General features: G+C 43.1%; 1 protein-coding gene across 9 annotated transcripts in view; it reads right to left on the bottom strand.

Annotated features, from left to right (window-relative positions):
- Positions 1-6,521: 6,521 nt before the first annotated feature.
- SNX24 (sorting nexin 24) overlaps positions 6,522-23,887 on the bottom strand; it is a 155,283-nt gene continuing 137,917 nt past the window's right edge. For 7 of the 9 annotated variants that reach the window (XM_073878582.1, XM_073878581.1, XM_025860917.2 and 4 more), the window contains 4 exons: positions 15,542-15,636; positions 14,136-14,168; positions 13,533-13,597; positions 6,523-8,068 (listed from right to left, as the gene is read on the bottom strand). In XM_073878582.1, the coding sequence (XP_073734683.1) occupies positions 8,001-8,068; positions 13,533-13,597; positions 14,136-14,168; positions 15,542-15,636 (261 nt within the window). In that variant the 3' untranslated portion in view covers positions 6,523-8,000. Of the gene's footprint in view, positions 8,069-13,395; positions 13,598-14,135; positions 14,169-15,541; positions 15,637-23,887 lie in introns of all 9 variants that reach the window. The other 2 variants (XR_012374187.1, XM_025860918.2) reach the window with 2 other exon arrangements.

Genomic DNA, 23,887 nt, shown 5'->3' with positions numbered 1-23,887 from the left:
ATCATATTTCTTCTGTGTAAAACCCACCAATGGCTTCCCATTGCATGTAGGCTATGAGTCAAAGTCTTGAATGCCACCTCTCGAGGGGGAGTCCTGTGGGATTTGGCGTCAGCCCTTCACTCTCCTCCACACTCAATGACTTTTTGTGGAGACTTGACACAGTTCTCTCCTGATTCAGGGCTTTAGAGCCTGCTGATGTCTCTGCAACACACTCCCCTCCCCCATTCTTTGCACTACGAATTCCTCCAGCACTCTTTAGGTCTCAAGTTCAATGCCACTTCCTTAGAGAAGGTTCCTGCCCTGCCCCTATCTAAATTAGGTATCTTCCTTGCAACATAAGTATTCATTTTTCCTCATAGCACTTAACACACTTCATAATGACAAAGTTCGGGGATTTTTATCCATCCAATATCACATTATTCTGTAAGTTCCATGAAGTCACATTCAAATTCAGATCCAATTTAGAAAGATACCAAGGATCTCGAAAAACATTTTTGTTGTCTTCTGTGAAGAAAAATTACCATGATAACCAGATACAAAAGTTCATGTGATAGAAGATAGTTGCGAAGTGTGATAGCTCTTCTCTTTAACTACATTTAAAATACCTTATTGGTTTTGTTGAGATGCTGATGTGTTGGACTGTTGTCCTAAAGCTATCATCAGCCTTCAGTTGTAGCCATCCTGACAATGTCTGACTCTGGGTGTGCTCCCCCTAAAAGTATTGAGGTTATTTTTTTTAATTAACAAAGAGTTTTAAAAAAAGTTTAAACATTTAAAAAATATGCAACATGAAAATAATTTGAAATGTCCTAGTGCGGTTCTCAAACTTCCTCGTGCACGAGAATCACCTAAAGGGCTTATCAGATCTCCAGGCCCCACGCTCAGAGCATCAGAGTCTGGACATCGGGGGCAGGACCTGAGAAGTTATATTCCTAACAAGTTTTTGGATGCTGCTGCTGCTGCTGGCCCCAGGTCCAAACTTTGAAAACCACTGCCCTAGGGCGTCACCCAACCATGGCTTCTAATCACTGAATTAGCTTCATCATTCGTTAGGAAGGATAGTGGAAGAAATCATCCAAATGTGTACTTACCCAATCCAATCAAATTAGTGAGCAACTGTAGGAAATCATTGTTCTCAGATCAGGATGTAATGAAACATTACAGGAATTTGGGAAGATGTTAGCACATCCTCATTCAGGTCACTGACTCCACATGCATTTATGAAGTTTCTGCTGCGAAGCACGGAGCCAGCCTTGAGCTCGGTGGGAACACAGGCGCTGGGCATCTACTCCTGGCCCCACACTGGAGGAGGAGTTCACCTTCTTTGCGGGGGAGGGAGAGTAAACAAATAAACAAACAGGATAATTACAGATGGTGAAAACTGCTATGAAGTAATAGTTTGCTCTGATACACAAGAAGGCAGAGAAAGGCAAACACCGCACGATTTCACTTATACGGGCAACCAAAAAACAAATGAACAAACACACAAGCAGACTCACAGATACAAACTGGCATTTGCCAGATGGGAGGGGTTGGGGAGATGGGTTAAATAGGTGACGGGGATTCAGAGATACAAACTTCCAGTTATAAAATACGTAAGTCACAGAGATGAAAAGTACAGCACAGGAAATATCGTCCACAATATTGTCATAACGTATGGTGGCAGATGGTGACTGCACTTATCATGGTGAGCACTGGGTAATGTACAGAACTGTTCAGTCATGTTGCACATCAGAAGCTAATATATGTCAACTGTACTTCAATACTAAAAATGTTTAAAAATCATGGTGCAGAGTGCCGTGACCAAAGAGGGGTTCTTTGTGGAGGGGATGTTGAAGCTGATACCTAACAGGTGAGAACGAGCGTCTTCTCAGGGGAGAATGGGTGTTTCAGGCAGAGACCAGCAGGTCCCAAGGAGGGACCTGGGTTGGCAAGTCCTGGGGACTGAAACGCCAGTGTCATCAGCTAGATGAATACCCACGGGAGGAGAGCAAAGGAACTTGGGAGAGGGTGGCAGGAGTTTCAGCTTCACGTGGGAATGGAAGCTCCTGGAAGATTGTGAGCAAGTGACATGATCTGAGGGACACAATAAGAAGACATCTCTGGCTGTGCTGTGCAGAACAGACTGCAGTGGAAGCGGACGCAGAGAGACGCGGGAGGCGGCTGCAGCTGCGCGCACAGAGCTTGGTTTAATCATGTGGGATGGGGAAGCAGCCGATAACTTGCAAAGTCGTGTAGAAAGATCAGCAACTGTTACACGCCTAGCTCTTTCCCATTTGAGTACTCATGTGTGGTGTGGTTCAAACAGGCCCACAAATATGAACAGTTGTAATGGGAAGATGCTGGGGGAGTGCATTAGCCTAAATTTGGGAGATAAAATTTTCAAATTCTGATTTCCCTTATTATCTGGTAGCCTTGGTCAAGCTGTTCTGTTTTTGTAGCCTTCATTTTTCTCTGTTAAGTGGAATGGTAAGAATACATATCTCATAAAGATGTCGTGAGGCTTCAGTGGGACAATCTAGGGACAGAATTTAGCCTTGTACCTCTCGGCGCCCAAATTGGCGCTCAGTCATATTTGCTACTTACCAATCCCGCCCATCTTCACTTTCTTCTTCAATAAAAGCTCATAAAAAGTTTGTAAAGTTATAATGGGATGAGGTCTGAAAAAACCTTATCCAACAATATGCAGCACTCAGTAGGAGCTCAGTACACAGAAGTATCCAAATAAATAGAATATCAAAGCTGGAGACACTGTTGAGGTCTCTCTGACTGATGATGGGAGAGTCGTGAAGACAGAAAATATGTCACATTTTAGAGGTCAGACTTACAGTTCTACTCCTAGGATATAAAACCAAGTTCTTCTCTAGATAATTACATGGACTCCAGAGGTTTACCATTTTAACGTACCCTCCTCCCCCTCGCACAAAAATAAGTGCCTCTTCACCCTCACCAGAGCCCAGACTTTCACTATGTCTGTGTGGGGGCAGAAAACATAAAATGGTGTAGAAATATCAGTTTTGAGTTAGTGTCTGTTTCTTCCCTGGGTTTCCACTGCTGAATTCAAAATCTGTAATTACCATCAAGGATGAAGGATGAAAACCACAACAAAGCCCAGATGAAAAGGACGCTTGGCTTCCAAGCTGCGTATATAGAGACTGTGGAAGACAGCCTTATTCCCGGAACTTTATAACCAATTCAATTAAAAGGAAAGACACTCTCTAGGAAATGGCCAAAAATTCCAAGAGAAGACAACGATTATGTCTCTATTCTTTAGATGCCTAACCAGTGCCTTAATCCGGTGAAAGAAGTCAAATGCATGTCAGTGAAGGAGTGGATGAGTAACTGAATACATATTCCAAAAGGGTATCAATGAGACCACGACTCACAGGGGTCTGTCACCTTCGCTGCTTCTGCAGAGTCCTGCTACTGTCTCAAAGTCGGTGTCCCACCCCCTACCCCCAAATTCATATGCTGGAACCTAATCCTCAATGTGGTGGTGCATCAACTCAGCAGTTTTTCTAAGTACCCAGAGAGAGGCCCCATCCAGCCCAGATTTAGTGATTCAGAGACCCAGGTGACTGTGATGTGTATGTATCCCCAAGGGAGAACTGTTGTTTGAGAGGCTGTCGGGGATAGGAGCATTGCACCAAGTATGTGTGCCCAAATCCCTCCTGCTCCCTGGCAAGTATCATTCATTGGTTAGCATTATTACATCCATACTCACTAAAAATCTTTTAAAAAATAAAACTTGAAAAACTTTTTGGTAAACATGCATCACACAACATTTACCATTTTAACCATTTTAAAGTATATAGTTCAGTGGCATAAAGTACAGTCACTATTGTGCATCACCAACCCCCAACTCCAGAACCTTCTCGTCTTCCCTAGCTGAAACCCAGTGCACATTAATTCCTCACCCCCCCTCCCCCAGCCACTGACAACCACCATTCTACTTTCTGTTTCTAGGAGCTGGACTGTTCTAGGTACCTCACAGAAGTAGAATCACACTGGAGTTGTCCTTTCACTTAGCATGTCTTTGAGGTTCATCCATGCTGTAGCATGTGTCAGAACTTCCTTCCTTTTTAGCACTGAAAAGTATCCCCATGGCATGCACAGACCACATTTGTTTATCCATTCATCCACTGATGGACACTTGGGTTGCTTCCACCTGTTGGTATTCATGAATACTGCCAAGAACTGGGGTGTACAAATAATCTATTCAAGTCCCTTGACTTGGCTTCTTTTGGGTATACACCCAGAAGGGGGAGCTGCTAGATCGCATGGTAATTTTAATCTTTCGAAGAACTGCCAGACCATTCTGCACAGAGGCTGCACCATTTTCCATTCTCGCCAGCAACGTATGAGGGTTTCAAGGTCTCCACATCCTTGCTGACACTTGTCATTGGCTGCTTTTGATAGTCGCCACTCTAATGGCTGTACCGGCACACCCGGCTGAGCACGTTAGGCAGCCATTACCATTTGATCAAAGGCGACCAACGAGGTGACAGCCATTTGTTATTTCTAAACTGTGATCATGAGGTTTCTGTGCTTTTCGAAGTGAAATGACTAAGGACTTACCAGGTAGGGATGGTAAGTGTTATCGGGGTTGTATAGATGCCCAGGGGTCTAAATCCTGGGGTGGGGGAGAAAGGACACCAAGGGGGTGCTGGTCCGGAAATGGCCGCGTGGTGGAGGCAAGGCCCGAGAGGGGCTCTGCATGAAGAACTGAGGGAAATCTGAGACCAGGCCCAGGCACACCAGCAAATCCAACAACTAGGAGCATTGCCTCCTATGGCAATGGGGTTTCTCTTCCTTCTCTTTACTGTGTTTCCGTTCCTCTACTCTTTACTGTTCTATTGTCTATGAACCCATGCTTTGAAAAATCCAGGCTTAAAAAAAAAAAATCCATGTTTTGTAAAAAATGGGGGGGGATGGGATATGTACACTAAATGTCCACTATTTGCTTGCATGTGGATGAAATCTCTCTGCAAGTGTACACGGACACTAAGCACAGTGGGTGAAACCTGTCTGCAGGGGTACACGGACACTAAGCACAGTGGGTGAAACCTGTCTGCAGGGGTACACGGACACTAAGCACAGTGGGTGAAACCTGTCTGCAGGGATACACGGACACTAAGCACAGTGGGTGAAACCTGTCTGCAGGGGTACACGGACACTAAGCACAGTGGGTGTTTGTGGTGGGGGTGGGCAGTGGGAATACAGGGAGAGGGTGGGAGATTCTTTTTTTTTACATATCCTTTCATGTGTCGTTACTACATTTTCAACTGTGGAAATATATTCCGTCATCTTTGCAATGTCCATTCCTGAACTGCAGTGACCAGAAAGTTCCAGCCCCTTTCCGACTCCCTCAAAGCTGGGAATCGATAATAAGGTTCTGCCAAGTGGATGTACTTTCATGAGTCAGAGTGGAAGATGGAAGTGGGTGAGGACCATCTTCCCGCTGCGTGGGGCTGTAGTTGCGGGCAAGCAAAGCCATGGGTGTTGAGAAGCAATTGTAGTGTAGGTGTTATCAACTGGACACTGTTCCAGAGCCCAGGGTCCAGCTTCCTGGGTGCTGCTATGAGGCACTTAACGGTGGTCACAGTGACTTCCTGATCTTACTTGCCAGTACCTGGATCACAGCTGCAGTGGTGTTTTTGACCTCAGTAGCTCCAGGAGCAGCCTCCTAACTACGTGAATTCCTGCTTAATGCAAAGGTTGTACCTCCCCTGGCAGGTGGGTACCAGGTGTTGCTGGAGGATTCTGGAAGTCACTCCTGGATTACCCACTAGGAGTTCACTCTCCTCACCCTTCCAAAAGATTCTATGAGCATCCAGTTTCTTATTAGTCCATTCTCCTTAAAATACCTACTGTGGCTTCTATTTCCTATAATGGAATTGAAACGGAATATGAAATTACATATTAAAAATTATTAAGTAATAAATAAAAGTCATCACTAAAAAAATGATCAGAAGAGATTTCTTGAGGAGTGTGCCATCAAAAATGCTTGGTTTTTATATTTAAAAAAAATTCTTGGGCACCTGGGTTGCTCAGTCGGTTAAGCATCTTCCTTGGGCTCAGGTCATGATCCCAGGGTCCTGGGATCGAGCGCCCGCATCGGGCTCCCTGCTCCGCGGGGGGCCTGCTTCTCCCTCTCTCACTCCCTCTGCTTGTGTTCCCTCTCCCGCTGTCTCTGTCAAATACATAAATAAAATCTTAAAAATTCCTACCCTCTTTGTAAGTCATCACCTATTTAATGAGTACCTGTTGGCTTAAAGATGAGGTAATTTAATACTTAGATTAGAAATAAGTGCCTATGATGCTCTGCATGGAGCACTGGGTGTTATACACAAACAATGAATCATGGAACACTACATCAAAAACTAATGATGTAATGTATGGTGATTAACATAACAATAAAAAATTAAAAAAAAAATAAGTGCCTATGAGTATGCGAGAAGTTTTGTGTGTGTGTGTGTGTGTATAAAGAGACAAGACACAATCTGTGTTTCCAGTAAAATCCTAGAAGACAAATTCAAATACTTCTTGTTCTTTGTTTTTATTTAACTCAAAATAGCTAACAACAAAACATTTAAAAAATATCTCCCACACATGAGTATTCAGTTATTTTTGGTTCATGACACTTGATTACGGAGTCCTTGCCTGTTTCCAGCATGAAGTAACACATCCATCATAAAGGTATCCCTCAAAGTCTGCAGCAGGCTTTAAACCTGTATATTTAGATCCTGACCAAAAACCATGATTTAGTTATTCATTCTGAATCCAAATATTTTTCTCCCACACGGAAGCTTAGTAAAATGAATAACCATAAACAGGCTAGCTGTTAATCAGTTTTCAATGAAATGCCCAAATACAGCACGTACATAAAGTTTGCATATATGCTTTTGTCCTTTATTACTCAAAATATGAATGTCAGTGAGATGTACAATGGAGTTAGATCATTCACTGAACTTAACATTAATTCCATATAGGAGGTCAGCGAAAAGGAAACAATAAGGAAAATAACAATGAATCCCGTGATAATTCCACCAGTTTAATGAATGAGTGAACCCTAATGAGGGTTGAAGAACCTTGAGGAAATCAAGTGCTACCACTGTGGCATCACCTCAGGTACAGTCAGTTCACATCTGTCTCTCAGAAGACAAGCATCTTGCAGAACGAAGGGTGATTCTAGTGTTGAAAGGTATGTGGTTCTATACAAAATTGCCCTAAACGAACATCAACAACGTCAAATGGTCTTCAACGGAAGAAACAGTCCTTTCTTCCAACACCAGAGGAAAATCTGGTTGTGTTGGACGCACAGATTTCCAATATGGCGCCTTTCGAAACGGCTGTCAAGGGGAATCTCCATACTCCATTTTATCTTGTGTCCTGACACTAGAAGCTAATCCCTAGGTAGGATGCAACTCCACTGCAGTGTGAGTAGCAATGACAAGATTTTTAAAAATGCCCTAACACTGTCAGCATCGTTTAATTTCCAGTTTAGTTCTGACTCACATTTAGCACTGCATGTATCTGTGATACTCCCACGGTGCCAGCACGGAAGAATGTATCTATCACTGACCGAGAAACTCTCATGATGAAAAGATTAGTGTCTCCTAAAATCTGAACAACAACAAGCTACCAAAGTAGATCAGTCTCAGTATGATTCAGGATAAGATGTTCAATTAGCAAATGGTGCAACTAAAGCAGAGAGTAACTTTTGTTTTGTTACCCTTGCTGCTCCCAGTATCTTCTATAGTTTTGAAATTGGCAGCTACCTTCTACTTCTCAAACACTTGGCCTTAACCTCAGCACCGCCCTGGTTCAGTTTCTATTTTTAAAAGCACCATTCTAATGGAAATGTCCCTGCCCTGAATTAAGCTGGGACTGTGAATTTTACCACTAGCTAGAGCTGTTATGTCATAGAGTTTAGGTTAATTTGGTACATATCGATTTCCGTGAAACCTGCTTCAGCTTCTTCTAGCCATGGAGGATTTCTACCTGGGCTGCAGATGGGGGTAAAATATCCCATGGAGGACTCCTTCAATAACCACATTTGGAAAATCTGAAAAACAAAAGGAAAACGGCTTTTCTTAGGCACAGCAATAAAATGCAACTGCATTTTGCAGACTTGAACAAGGTGAGGCCCCTCGTAACTTAGGGACCCGCATCACCGTGCAGCCTGCTCTTGTTGAGGACGCGCTATCTGTCATGTCGCCTCGGCCGAAAGCCACTTCAGTGTACGACCAGGCTCTGCAGGAATGCACGGCCAGATTTGTAGCTTATTGATTTAAGGGATGTTCTAATGGTTAATGCTGCTAGGCCCCAGCTCTTTATCTGAATGTTTTCTCACAAGGAAGATGGATTACACTGGCAATTCAATTTCTAGCAAAATCTCAATATACTTGAAGGGATTCCAAGATTTCTACTGGGAATACTTGGCTGCAGTTTTTCCATTGTGGTTTACAGCAGTGTTTAGTCCAAGTTGTCTTGAGGATGATCGTTTTGTTGCACGAGCTTCCAGGGAGCAGGAGGAACAGGGACCGTCTTCCTAACTTAAAAGGGCACCTTCCTGACAAAAACCATCCTGTCAAACTAGAAAAATCAGCCACATTTTTAGAGGAGATACAAAGGAAACCCAGAGGTGTGCATCCGCCGTGGAGCATTCCAGTTATCAGAGCAGGTGAAATATGAACGGATACCTTGCACGGGGGACCCCATCCATCACACGGCCCAGAGGTTCAATTTCTCAACTTCAATCTGCACATAATTATATCCAGGATTTACGTGAAAGCCCAACACTTTCAATAAATATAGTTATTAGGTAAGGAAATTAGTTGGTCCAATACTTTCAGACAGAAACTAGTATGTTCACTTATTAATCCAACCTCTATAGAGTACCTACTACGTAAAGCCACTCGCAAGGGAGGGCAGAAAGGCTCTTGGAGGAGTGGACCAGGTGGCAAGGCTGCGGGAGGAGGGAGCCAGGAAGGTTCAAAGGCTGGAATGGAGGCCAGTGTAGACAGGGAGGGAGGGGAAGGCCTGAGGGCCGGAGGGCCCAGGCAAGCCCAGGAATTCTGGCTTTGTCTGAAAAGTAGTGAGAACTCCTGAAGGACTTTAAGCAGAGTGACACAGAACTGAATCGTGTTTGGAAAAGATAGCTCTGGCTGTCATTCAGGGTACACGGGGACAAATTCAAAGTGGTGGTGGGTTCCCCGTGATGAGCGAGGGATTTCGTAACAGTACCTGCCTGAAAGGTTGTTGTACAAACTGGAGGTAAAACAAAGCGCTTGCACCTGAACTGGGCACGCGGTAAGTACTGGCTACCATCACGTACGGTAATTAGACCAAGTATGGTCTAATTACTGGGAATGTAAGTCAGTAACAGTCCCTGCCCACAGCAGGGAACTTCCATGCTAGTCAGGGAGACAAGCAAATGAATACACCAACAAAATACACTTTAAAAAATATCTCCAGTACGTGAGCAATTCAATTACTTTTGGGTGATGACACTCGATTTCTTAGCATTTGCTTTTATCCAGTATGAAATAACATAATTTTCCATAAAACATACCTTTAATAATCTGTAATAGGACTCAAATCTATGTATTTTGAACCCAAACAAGAGCAATGATTTTGCTAAGTTCATTTTAATTCTAAAAGTATTTCTCCGCCCATAGAAGTGTACTGAAACTAAGAGCCATCAATGGAGATATTGATCAATTCTCAATTAAATGCCCAAACAGAACACATCAACATGCTTTATTAGCATTTGGACATTTATCCTTTGCCACCCAAAATATAAAAGTTTATTTGAAGGTTAGTGAAATTCCATCATCAGCATATTCAGCTTAAATGGATTTAAGTAAGTTCAGCAAAAAGGACAAAAAGAGGAAAATACCATTCATTACTCAGAGTAATGCTACATCACCTGAAGAGGTCAAGCAGTGATTTAAAGGCAAGGGGAGGGGCACCTGGGTGGCTCAGTCGGTTAAGCGTCTGACTCTTGATGACAGCTCAGGTCATGATCCTGAGGTTGTGAGATGGAGCCCCCCCCATCGGGCTCCATGCTCAGCACAGAGTCTGCTTGAGATTCTTTCTCTGTGCCTCTCCCTCTGCCCCTCCCCCTGCTTCAGCATGCTCTCTTTCCCTCTGTCTCCCAAATAAATAAATAATCTTTAAAAAAATAAATCAAGATAAGGGGAAAACTGAAGTAGGGCACAGGGCTTGAGGGTGAGAGGACAGGAAGGCGAGGAAAGACCTCTGTGGGCAGGCACCACGGGAATGAGGGTGCAGCGGCCACCCACCAGGGTGTCCGGGCGAGGGGCATTCCCAGCAGAGGGAAGATGGCAGGCCACGGCGCTGTGTTCGTGGTCCAGCAAGTGCTGAACATGTGCCAGAGGCTGGAGATTCAGAAGGTGAACACAACAGAAAGAGAAAAAGGGAACAGTGTGTGGGATCACTACAGTAAAGGAAGCAAACGTGGGGACTCTGATCAAAGTGAATGGAACAGAGGTGTTTTATAACAAGGTCCACCAACCAGGGACCAACGAGGAGATTATCAGAGGTCATTTTTTTCCTCATCTGGTTCCACTCCATTCTTTTTTTTTTTTTTAAGATTTTATTTATTTATTTGAGAGAGAGAGAGCACGAGAGGGAAGAGGGTCAGAGGGAGAAGCAGACTCCCCACTGAGCAGGGAGCCCCATGTGGGACTCGATCCCGGGACTCCAGGATCATGACCTGAGCCGAAGGCAGTCGCTTAACCAACTGAGCCACCCAGGCGCCCTGGTTCCACTCCATTCAACACTTTGGATTTCGGCTTCATCATACGTAGGATTTTCATTCAATGTCCATTAGTGCTTGAATGCTGCCCCCACCTTTGTTTCCCATTGAGAGGGGATGATTTAGGAAAGGTTTACTTGTCATTTTTCGTTGGTGCTCATTTTTTTGGTGAACATTTACTGTGGATCTTAAAAAAAAAAAAGGCAATGGGATTGGTGGAGGGGGGAACTCTTGAGGGGTCTTTGAGAGCAGAGCAGGCAAAGGCTCTCTCAAGCTGCACCTGGAAGATGCAGAGACAGCACTGTGTGGGGATAAGAAGAGAGCTCCCGGGGGTGGGAGGGGGAACAACAGTGCCCTGGGGTGGGGGAATGGACTGCCCACCTCGGAGGCCCAGAAAGAATTCAGGGTGCATGCGGCAGAGCATGGGAGGGGCTCCTCTTAGAAACAGGAGCAGGGGCTGGAGCATCGAGGGCCGTGAGAGCCTCATAGGGGTCAAAGCTCAGAGCGAGAGGGTGGGGATGGAAACCCAGGCCTGTGTCTCAGCTGTATACACAAGGTCATCTAGACCACAAGCAAGGAGATCATCCAAAAGAAAGCAAAGGAAAAGACAAGACGGTCTATGATAGCCCGCTGGTGGGCTGCTGGGGATGGGAAGAAAAGTGGGGGAGGGGGAAAGCCCAGGGGAGACCGTGGATGAAAGGGGAGAGTGGTCGATGGTGGCTGAAGCTGATGGAAGGTCTGATGAAAGCTGATAAAAAACATCCAGAGTGCAGCCATGCTGCAGATGCTGGGGACCAGGGCAAGAGCTCTTGTGCATTCCCCTGAGAAATCCAAACAGAGGCCAAAAAGCATATGTTCAGAGAAGACTGATGATTAGCATTTTATAAAAGGATAATGTCTGACTGTCAGTTCACCTGTGACGGTATTTCCACCATCAGACTCCTCTGGAAGAGTACCCTCCACTTTTGCTAAGAGGCCTAAATAACATAGAAATGTGAGGCCAGTAAAATTTCTCTCTCATTTAAATGCTAAAGATCTGCAAGAGCCTATCAGCAGCTCATACTTGTAAGATAACGGGAATCCGATTTATGAAGGTGGGTTGGCCAAACTGCACAAAAACAGATCCGGTGATGGGCCCTCCCATACCTGGTACCATCCTGTCCATAAAACCTGTGATTTCATGTCCTCTTCAAATGGCAATCTCCCATTTGCACAAGTCATCCGTCCACGCCAACGTTCTACCAACAATGCACACTTTTACCCTCTCTAGTTCCAGATATTTGCCCCTGAAGTTCTTTCCCTGCCAAAGTTCCTCCTGTTCTTTGTTGCCCAACCAGGCGCACAGATCATAAAACATCTTCCCTCTTCCACTAAGCACCCTGGCTATGATCACAACGATCATTCCATTCTCCACACATCCACAGGAGTGTCATCGGTCCAATGCACAAAACTTCTGACCATCCACAATACCTGGAAAAAGTACTTGTAGAACCACGTTCAGAAGATAAAAAGAATGCTTTAGAGAACGCTGCCTATTTCCTCTAGCCTAGATTACATGATGCGTATCTGTTAACTGTAACATTTTGTTAACCTAATGTCAACTAATATAATATGCATTTTTTTTTAAAACACGAAGCAAATGCTAGACAAAGGCAATCATTCCTCACTGAAAGGACTGTATAGGGAAAATACTATAAGAACATATTCCTATATAGCAAAGGCGGCTCTCTCGGATCAGGGCTCCAGGAGTGGTCCTTCCATGGAGCCGGGCTGGGTCCTGGCCGTCCCTCTTTACTCTGCCAGCTAAGTCACTGATCTCAGGACACACACTGCTGCCACAGAACGGTCCCCCCCTCTTGCTGGTGATAAGGTTTTATTGTCAGAATGTAGGAACGGTTTCAACAGATAATTTATCTACTGCTATTGAGTTGCTATGCTATTTAGTTACTCCCAGGAACAAGGGCTGAACATTCACTCTACGTAAAGAGCACACAAGGAGAAATTAGGCACCAAGGGGTCTGCCCATCAGCCATGTGACACCGGGCAATTCAGGGACCTCCTCAGGCCCCTATTCTCTCATTAGCCAATGAGGATACCTGCCCTGCCTATTAAATGGGGCTGTTAAAAAATATTAGATGAGAAAACGTCTGAGAATGTACTCATGAAGAGGTGTAGAGCAGACCATTTTGGGAGGGACTCTGAGGAATTTAAATTTCTTGGCACAAAGAAAGGACCAAGGCTAAAATATTGATTACACTTATGCATAAATTCATTATATTTAAGGATATAACTCCTAAAAATACACATTTGATCATCTGAAATGCTATAACCTAAATGGAAGTAAAGATATACATGTAATATACATACACCGCTTTGGGGGGAAAAGCATTTCAAAAAAAAAACGAACCAGAGTCTTGGAATCAAACCTTAGCATCTGGATAAAAACAAGCAGAGACCAAAATATAACACCACCAAAAACAAACAAAGAAAAGACAATGAATATCTTTCCTCCTTATTACTCTAATTCAAAACTGCCTGGTACGGTAGAAAGAAAAATTACATTTCGTGCTGAAAGGCCTGCCCCAATTAAAATTCTGAATGTCTCTTACACCAAGAGCACTGGTTTATTGGCAGATTATTAAGCCCTGGACCAATGTCACTCTGTTAGACCTGTATTAAAAACGTGGTTTATGTGGTGCAGGGTCAGATCAGTAAAGAGCTGTTAGCCGATGACAGGTTTGATTACCGCCGGCTGCAGGCAAGACGTATGGATCCCTGAGGAACAGCAGTACCGGCTGGTGGGACAGTTTGCTGGAAAGGTCAAGAACAGGCATGTCAGCATCAGGGGACGACGGTAAACAGAAAACACGACAAACTAGCTTTGAGGGGATCAAACTGCTGTGTGGGGACATCTCAAGGTTTATGTATCTAACCGTGTGGGTGACTAATAGCGAGCAGAGTTACAGGAAACGAACCAGCACTGCGCTCACCTTCTCAACATTTCTTTGTGGAATCTGAAACAGATATACAATCTATACGATAAATCATTGCTGAAAAGTGCTGGGTTTTGTTTGTTTGTTTTTTTTTTAAATCTCACAGCACAATTATTGATAAAATAGTATTCTTATTACTTGCACAAAACAATGTAGGGTTCTCATCCCTTCATTCCTAGATATAACTGGTTACTTCTCTAACTTCCTATCAAATATTTATAAATTAATTGCCTAACAAATATTATCAAGAAGATCATGACTTGATATACTTATACCATAGTCATTAAACACTCAACAGAACCACAGTCCTATTCTTGGTTTTATATAACTCTTGATTGACTAGTATTAGCTCTTACCTTGATTCTTCAGATTCCGTCTCATCAAAAGATCTAGAATTTTTTTTAAAAGAAGAAGAGGAAGACCATGTAAGTTGGGTAAATGATGCTGCAAACCAAGGGAAAAAGAGCCAGTATTCTTAGAGCTCTGAATTGGGGAACATTTTGAAGAGAGAGCTGTCTTGACAATGTCACAGCATGACTGATGCCTCATTCTAAAGAATCTTAAGACCACCATATTCTTGAACTTCAATTTTCCTGAAGATCACTTACACACCCTATGGTTTTACTTTTGGGCTTATATAATGGAGAAAAGATTTCACTCTGTCATCCCTAAAATCTCTTCTTAAAAACACCCTTGTATAGAGCCCAACCTCCTAGCAAATGCACTCAAGTCAGAACAGGACAGACGGGCAATGCCTATTATTTGGAGAACACCTGTGTTCTCTGGGGTGAGTGGAGCGTGGCCTTGAGCAAACACTACCAGTGAGGGAGCTGGTATCTGCAGCCTCTCATCCTGAAGATGGCTGGGGTTTAACACGACTCTGGGTGTGGTCTGAGTGAATGTCTTGTAGCTAGTGTGCATCCTTCAGGTGGCTCTGGAGGCAACACGAGGATGAACAAAACCCCTTCTCCTGCGTGGGTTTGCAGAGACTTTGTAATGATGCGTTTCTCTGTAAATGGATTTAATATGTCAGAGGTATTGCTGATGGCCTTTGGAGGCCAGCTCAACCTAAGTCGGGGGCCCAGAGCTGGGCAAGTGGCTTCAGAGTTCATTCTTCAGAAGAACACTTCCCAGTTGCTGATGATATCAAATGTCTGGTTCCTCAGTACACAGGAACTGGCATTTACAGCCCTGCATTAGAAGGTCCTGTGGGACAGGCAGCAAGACAGCAGGGAAAGAGAGCTCATGTGGGAAGTCCTGGGCTCTGCCAGCTACAAGGCGAGAGATTTTGGGAAAGACACTTAATTCCTGTGTCTCAGTTTGATCAAGTTAAGAATAAGGGAGTTGGCTAAAATTACCTCCAAGGTCATTCGCAGCTTTTAGATAATATGACTGCATACGCATGGGCATATAAGCTTTGCTCAAGTACCCACAAATAAATTTGTTAGTCCCTCAATAGGCTATCTAGATTCATAATTCCCACGATATAACATCACTCCATGAAGCAGCATATTTTAAAAAGGCAATTCCGTAAGTCTAAACCTGAGTTACTGAGCCTTGGTCATTTGGCCGCAATATAGGGATGAGGACTGCAGAGGAATTCCTTTGACCACATGCAGGGGGCCAGTGAGTGCTGTCCTAGCACAGAGAATGGGTGTGGCCAGGCTGACCCTTCCAGCACCACTGGGGTTATTGGTTAGGCCAACAAGTGACTGCAGAGTAGCTTCAGATACATGTCCGATAGGTGAACAACACTCCTTACCCACAACTCTCTGCCTTTGGTAGCGAGGGCAAGTGTCGCACATTTAGGAAATCAAGGAAGAGTTTGGGAAGCTCTTCATTTTCCAAAATGACAGCCTGCGAAAGGAGAAAAGAGAACTTAGAAAGTGAAATTTACTAGGCAATCAATAATCAAATGAACTACGTCAAAAAGTCATGACCGCCCATCTAAGTTCTTACCAGCATCATTCTTCACAATCTGTAAGGGGTGGGGTGGTCCCTATTTCACCCACCAAGAATTCAGGGGACAGGCATGCTCTTCAGTGTCACCAAATACTCCATTTTATCTATCTTTCACCCAACCAGCACTTATGGAGCATCTACTACACGTCAGATGCTGACGAGGGGGGCAGACAGCGGGCCACCAGGTAGACAGAACTCTTGCCTTCATGGAGATTCTGATTAGAGTATTTTAAAAATCTGGGAGCCTCAATAATTCTGCTAAGATATGTACATCAAATTTTCCTTACTGGGTGATAAAGTGGTCTGGGCATGTGTGTATGTGTGTGTCTACAAGAGACCACTACTGTTTAGAAAATACTACATGGCTTTTTTAACTGGAAGATTTAGCCAAGATCCCTCAGCTATCACCTCTTTCGGCATTAGGATCAACTGACATTTATGGCCATTTGGACAGCTCCACTTAAAGGGTCAGTAACAACTTTACCACTAAGTGTAAATCAGTGTATATACTAAAAAAAAAAAAAAAAATCTATACGGTTCTTCCATTTAGGGAGCTCTGCTAAAGAGCTGGCATAATGGCATAACCATGTCCTTTCTCGGCTATCCAAATTACGCAAGTGCAAGGTGAAATCTAATGGAGAACGAGAGAGTGCATTTTCGTGGGTATCTATTTTTATAAAAAAGAGGGCCACAGTGTATGAACTGATTAAACAGTTGCCCCTCTTTCCCACCACCCTCCTCCCTCCTTTTGTTTACAAAGACCATGGAAAAAACATCAAAGATTGTATGATAATCTCTGAAAGTAAGAGAATTATTTTCAAAGGTCATTTTTATCATTTACCATGGTCCTCCTCCCACATGTTGTTTAAAGAACAATGAGGAGGGATGGTGAAGTATCACCCACATGGCTGATGAGGAATAGCTATGCAATGTGATGCATAAGGCACAAATGACAAAAGGTCAAATGATGTATATTTTGAAATATTAATTCTATATACCCTATTGCTTTTTGTCCTAATTTACATACTGAGTGGTCCCATTTCTAGCAGAGTTTTAAAACAGTTACCCAGTTCAGGACATATGAATGGAATGAGCAAAGCAGGCTGAGCCCTGAGCTACACCAGCACTCAACCCTCCTGCTGTTCAGTTCCTCGAGAGGAGGCCTCTGGAAACCCAGCCCTGCCTTAGTCTCTTCCTATTCCTTACAGAGCTGCTTGTATCCACTGAGGCTTAAGGAGAGTAAACAGAAAGTAGGAAAACAAAAAATGCATAAAATACAAAAAAGTTCCTCTTCCCAGAGGCATGCTTTCACTACTATTTTCAATGACCTTCTAAATTTTCATCTACTTAGGGAAATTTTGGGGGTGCCCATAAGGTCATTATTTCAGTGCCCAGAACTCAAAGGTTGTAAGGATCATTGTATATATGAAGCTCCAGGGAATTTTTGCCATAAAATAAGTTGTAATGATTATCTCCATGTTTCTAGATATCTGTTTAAGAGAATGACACAATACCTATTTAAATAATAAAGCTTGATGTTGTAACAAATACAGAGCTGTTCACCCAGGCAATAGTTTTAATTATGTGTACAAGTGGTAGCTTTCAGATTAAAAAAAAAAAAAAAAAAAAAAAAAAACGGTGGTGGTGGGGGTTAACACTCTTATCTCCACCCCCACCTTTTAAAATAAATTAAATCAATAACAAGTGTGGGACACTTTTAATGACCTGAACTACTTAATTTCCAGGATTTTTAGACATGTCATCCATCACTGCAGTATGGAGGAAGACATCTCTTGAGTGTTCAGGGGGTTAGTTTGGTTTTATTAATGCAAGATTTAGGGAATTTTAACAAGGTGAATTGTTTATTTGCCTTGACAGATTGGCTTACAATGCACTGGCTACAGCTACAGCATGATCATTAATGACAAAAGACAGGCAAAAAGCTGTTTACACTGCAACACCAGGACGGGAATTAATCCTGTCCAGCCTCCCCAAACAGAGCACTCCAAATGGATGATCACATTTTTTAAGGTAAGATATACTGGAAAAAAAAAAAAAAAAAAGGAATACAGAAAACTCCAGAAATTTGTGAGCATTTTTGTTAAACGTTCCCTGAAAATTCTCAAATATTTTTCATAAAAGAGTCACCAATATGGATTTCAGGACTTACAGTTGAAAAGAAAGTGGCGTTGGCGGGGGGGTAGTTAAGCATTCAGTTACATGTGGCAAGATTTCCTAAACTCTGCTAAGAAGGCTTGTAAGAAAATCATTAATACTTAAGTCCAGAGCTAGAGCGTCATATGGTAGAATTTACCTAATTTAATATGTACCAGAGAAATGACTGTCATTGATTAGTACAGAGATGTACAAGAGAAATTAAATTAGTGTAGTCAAATCTTTTGGTTCATACACACATGATCTCACTCCCTGAGAAACCCAAAAGTGATGTGGGGCTGTTCTATTTACATCTTCTCCTGTTTCTTTCTTTCTTTCTTTTTTTAAGATTTTATTTATTTCTTTGAGAGAGACAGAGAGAGTGACAGAGAGCATGAGCGGGGAGGAGAGGGAGAAGCAGGCTCCCCACTGAGCAGGGAGCCTGACACAGGGCTCGATCCCAGGACCCTGGGATCATGACCTGAGCTGAAGGCAGACGGTTAACCGACTGAGCCACCCAGGCGCCCCATCTTCTCCTGTTTCTTGAGAAGCTTTCACTCAAGAAGATCCCTCCTTTTTAAAGCTGAGCCCTGGTCCATTCCACCTTCTTGGCAACCCAGTCTGGTCTAACTACCCAACTTTATTCAACAAGTAAATAAATGTATTTAAACATATAATAAATAATTTTTATATAAATATATAAAAATAGATATAAATTACATCTTGAATATCAAATCCATATTTCCCCATTGTTTTAGCTTGCTTACCATGATTTTTGATTAATCTTCAATGGTTAGTCATTTCCACTTTTCTGGGGGCAAGACCGTGTGGTAGGAAGTATGGAGATTTGGAGCCAGGGCTGCGTTCCAACACCCCCTGGCTACCTCACGGGGTTAGTGTGAGGGTAAGATGATGTCCTCAAGAGTCTCTGGTGCACAATTAGCATTCAATAAATGTTCACTGTTTCCTTACCATCTCTTCGTTCTATCCATCCCCAACAGCCTATTTTATCGGTTTTGGAAGTTTGGATTATTGTCCATCCAGCAAACAGGGCTTCTTAACCCTCTATGATTCATGGATCCCTTTGAAAAATGGATAAAAGCGGAGCATCTCGCTTGCTGAAAAATATGCATCCCTATATAATTGTGCTGACAGTGGCAGGGGGTTTGAGGCCCCTGACAGCCCCACCAAGGACACCTGCTTTTAGCTCCAATGTGGCAGTGATGCTGCTGGGGACACTCTTCATTTGGCCTGGTGCCTGAAGCCCTCGCATACCAGCTCCCCAAAGGATGGGCCGGCCTTCCCGTTTTAGTTTTCTACCTCTTGGTCAATTACAACCCCTCCGGAGTGTGTGCTGCCTTGGGATTGGAATTCATTAGTGCTTTCAGCTCTGGGCTGTGCTTGAAAATATTTGTCTGGCAGGGAGTCTACAGGGCTGCAGGATTCTTTCTGGTAGGTCAAAATCTACTACTGCACTGAATTTAGACAGTCAATCATATTCATGGCTTCTGTGCCTCCCATATGAAATTCTAGAATTTAACAACGTGTAGGGTTGATGGTTCCCAAAGTTAGCAAAACATGGAGGAAAATATTATTTAAACTCTTATTTAAACTCTGCTGGGTCAGAGTCCAGCCAAGGAGGCACGAGAACCCTACATTTGTTAGGAGAGGAGCATTTTGAAACGGAGGGCTATGATGTGTCCCAGACTATCTAATCAATTAACTAATAACTCTGATGGTAGAGTCCCGACCCTAGGTCCAACTTTGGACACATGGCTGGGCAACCAATTTATAGAGTAAAACATCAGAATTCATAATGAATATGACAAATTAGAGAAAAAAATCAGAAAAAAATCCCATTAAATTAAATTTTACAGGTATAAGGACTGAGTCAAATACTACATGAGGCAGAATTAAGTACCCAGATGTAGGATGAAGAGTAGCTGTTTATATACAAGTGCTGTTGGTTTCAAGTGGTAGGTCAGCAAGAAGTGTTGTTTCCAGAAGGTTTAAAAAAATGAGCTGAGCAATCCTCTTGGCTCCACTTAATGCAATATTATCTAGCCCCCAAAGAAAGAGAAATAAGAATAAATGCAGAAAGGCCTACAGGGGAGCAATGAAAATGAACAGAAGATTCAAAATAGTTTCTATTAGAAGGTCACCCAATAGCAGGTACTGAGCATGGAATGAGGTGTTGTAGGGCCCAGGAGTCTGATTGTTTAGTTAACTAAATTTTTTTTTTTAAAGATTTTATTTCTTTATTTGACAGAGAGAGACAGCGAGAGTGGGAACACAAGCAGGGGGAGTGGGAGAGGGAGAAGCAGGCTTCCTGCAGAGCAGGGAGCCCGATGCGGGGCTCGATCCCAGGACCCTGGGATCATGACCTGAGCCGAAGGCAGACGCTTAAGGACTGAGCCACCCAGGAGTCCCTAACTAATGTTTTTTTAAGGAGGGTAGAGATTTTCAAAGCTGTTGGAACAGTAAGAAAGGACTGTCCTAACCAGCAGAGAAGGTGTCTACCTCTAATTGAAGCCAGTGCAAAAAAAAAAAACAAAAAACAAGCAAAAGTGGCCCATGTATGGGAAAAGCCTGCATTGCAAAAGCTTCTAGAAAAGCCTGGGCTCTGAATGTCTTTTAGTTGCTCTTTGATACACATGCACATGGGAGAAGCTAGAGAATTAACAGAAGAATGCATCAAAGAAATTTCCATGCAATTTATCACTTGGAAGTAATGTAGACTAAAAAGCAGGTTATTATTAAGATGCACATAAGAAATGGGGTTAAATAAAGAACTGTAACAAGTGTGTGATATACTATGTAACAGACTGCTATTACTGTATTCAACTCTGATAAACATTAAAACTGGGGAACTGTAAGAAGCAAAAAATAATAATTATTATTCTTTACACAGTGTTACTTGCTTTCAGGATAATAAATGACTTTCCTTAAAACACACCAGATATTCCTTCAGAAACATCACTCTAAAAGAATGGGGGAAAAAAAATCTCCTGGTCTACAAAAGCATTTAAAAAAAAAATTGCCTGGATGGGGGCAGAAAAACAACAGCATTTCTACCAGCATCCCCTGAAAGCTCAGTGTTTACTCGAGAAATCTGTCTTTTTTATTGAAAAGGTGCAATTATCATCATGTAACACAAATCACAAAATCCCGATTTTTCTACCTTATCAGCTTTATAAAATCATGTTCCCAAAGGATAACATTGATTAGTTGCACATGTTCTTTCTGTGACATCCCAAATACTTAATTGTCAGTTATCTTTTCTTCTTCAGTAAGTAAAATGCGGTCACAAAATTACAGAGGGACCTGTTCTGCCTTAACCTTCGCTAGATGCCATCATGCAGTGGAAAACACTGGTAAAATATCACAGGATAACGCCGTCCGACAAGGGAGACATATAAACACTGTAATGATTTCCCACGAGTTTCCATTTTAGAAAATTGTCACTAAGGCGAGCATAAACGGTGACACGTCCCCACCGAGGACACGGTGAAATCGAACACTGGCATTCTAGTTACATCCAAACCTACCCAGCAGCCAATTATAACAGGAACGGAACATCTTGTTGAAAACTTGGACAAGACCACTTTGCTAACCTTCCCAGATTGCTGCACAAAGCTGCATTGTTTTCACCGATTTGATCCTTTTATTCTTTCCTCAAAACAGTAAAGAAAGAAAGAAAAAAAAAACCCGCACATTTCTGCCCCATTGTCTATCAGGATTTGTTACAAACTGCAGGGAACCTCTCAGCCACAACAGCCAGGAGGCTGAACTAAGTTGGGTGGTTTTCAGGAGTCTTTAAAGCCCCGTTCTCCCCTTCCATCTAGTTGGGTTTGAAATGCCCAATTGCTGGGGTGACAAAGTTCATGACGGTTTTTCCTCTGCCCACTAGGAAAGACGCTTCATAGCATACCTACTTCAGAGGTGCAGCGAAAAACAGAGAGGGAGAAAAATCAATGGGTCCTCACCGCAGTAAGTGGGCGGCAGTGTCCCTGTCCTCAGGGATGGAAGCCTCCCAGCGCACAGAACCTACGCAGTCCTCAGGCTTCTGCTCACCCACACCCCAGCACTTGCTCACAATTTCGCAAAATGAGCCACAACAGTAAGGTTATCAAAGGAGCACTTTAAAAAAGTCAGAGGACCACCTAAAAATTACAAATCAGATGTGCGTCGGAAGAACCCACCGTACCACGCATCCTTCCTTTTGGGCATGACACCATTCTCAAGACACACCTAACTCTGTGCCTGGAAAACATTGCACTATTCAAAGAATTCAACTGCTATGGTTTCAAAGGGCTTTATGGACTATCTTGCAAGAGTCTGAGGACGTGCACTAAAAGCTGATTGCTGACAAGGGCCTTTTTAAAATGCTAAAGAGAAAAAAAAAATCTGTGAGGGCGCCTGGGTGGCTCGTCTGGGTGGCTCAGTCCTTAAGCGTCTGCCTTCGGCTCAGGTCATGATCCCAGGGTCCTGGGATTGAGTCCCACGTCGGGCTCCTTGCTCTGCGGGAAGCCTGCTTCTCCCTCTCCCACTCCCCCTACTTGTGTTTCTGCTCTCGCTATGTCTCTCTCTGTCAAATAAATAAATAAAATCTTTAAAAAAAAAAATCTGTGAAAAGAAATACTGTAATATGGCTTAAGACAGATTTGAAAGAAGAAATACTGTTTCTGATAATATAGCTAAAAAGAGAAAACTGATTGTGGAACAAGAGAAATTGAAACATCAACCATCTCTTGAGCTATTTTAATATCAAAATTTATGTTCTGGGTATTTCTGGAATATTTATCTCACACCTACTATGTCCAACCACTGGCACGATGGCTGGCCAAACAACCATGGTTCTGCCCACCTAGGACGTATAGTCCGGTGAGGAAAATGAATGGTGTTCAAATAATCACAGCCATGAATGTGGGATTACAAACTGAAACCAGGACTTTGCAGGCAAGTAGCTAGCTGTTTTAACTGTTAGTAACGAAGCCCCCTTATGAACCCCTGGGGTGAAGGACTGCTTCCCTGGCAAGGTGATACCGGAGCTGGAGGAAGAATGAGCTGATGGGTAGAGGGAATGAGATATTTCAGACACACAGCACAGGAGGCTCAAAGATAGAAGCATTGGTGGTATTAAGAATACCATGGCCAGTGTGGCTGTGCCTTAGAAGACAATGAACCTGAGCTAGAGAGGCTGGGTGGGGCTTCTGGATCACTTCAAGGATTTTGCTCTTTCTCCTCCGTGGATTTAGGGGTCTAGTGAGCAGTGTTAGCGGTAAGTGGTAGGTAGGGGATCTAGGTACACATGACACGATCTGACTGATATGTTGACTATGACTGAAACAGCAATACTGCCCCTCACACCCAGTGACCATGCATTAAATCCTCTCTCTCTTGCTGTCTCTAAACCACTCCTTAATCAAGCTATCGAGTTAATGTTAATGACTATATTTTCATTTCTACTGGTTCTTTTCCACATCTGCCTGGTCTGTTTTTCTTTGATGCTCGCTCTTTTCTTATGCCTTCCATTATGTCACCCATTTTTATTTTTGGTTTTCATCAAATTGTCCTTTCCTTGAAATTCTTGGGGTTTAATCCTGCTGTTATGTGTCCATTGACTCTCACTCATGGCTGTTTATTTTCTTCTGTGTTCTGTGGTTTTGGTTCATGAGCTCATCTCAGCAGGGCTTTACCTGTGGGACAGGTCAGGCCAGGTTCAAGGTATATCCTTTCTGAGTGGTTCTGTTTCTGCTCCTAGGAAACAGATCCCCGGCTAGGATCTCCGGGATACAGTCAGCAGTGAGCCAATGATTATGTAAACTCTTTTAGATAAGGAGTTATGAGACCCTGCGGATACTGAAAATATAAACCTTAAACTCCCATAAAACATGGCTGGGAAGCATGAGGAAAACTTCTGCCCATGCTCAGTACATTTTTCCTAGGCCAGCGGTCTCTAAAGTAGGTTAGAGGCATATGGGAAATTAAG

The sequence above is a fragment of the Callorhinus ursinus genome, unplaced genomic scaffold, assembly GCF_003265705.2.
Source record: "Callorhinus ursinus isolate GAN/ISIS: 27379988/994484 unplaced genomic scaffold, GSC_fseal_2.0 scaffold30, whole genome shotgun sequence".
Taxonomy (NCBI): domain Eukaryota; kingdom Metazoa; phylum Chordata; class Mammalia; order Carnivora; family Otariidae; genus Callorhinus; species Callorhinus ursinus.
The sequence above is the reverse complement of the archived record's forward strand: the minus strand, read 5'-3'. Positions and strand labels throughout refer to the sequence as shown.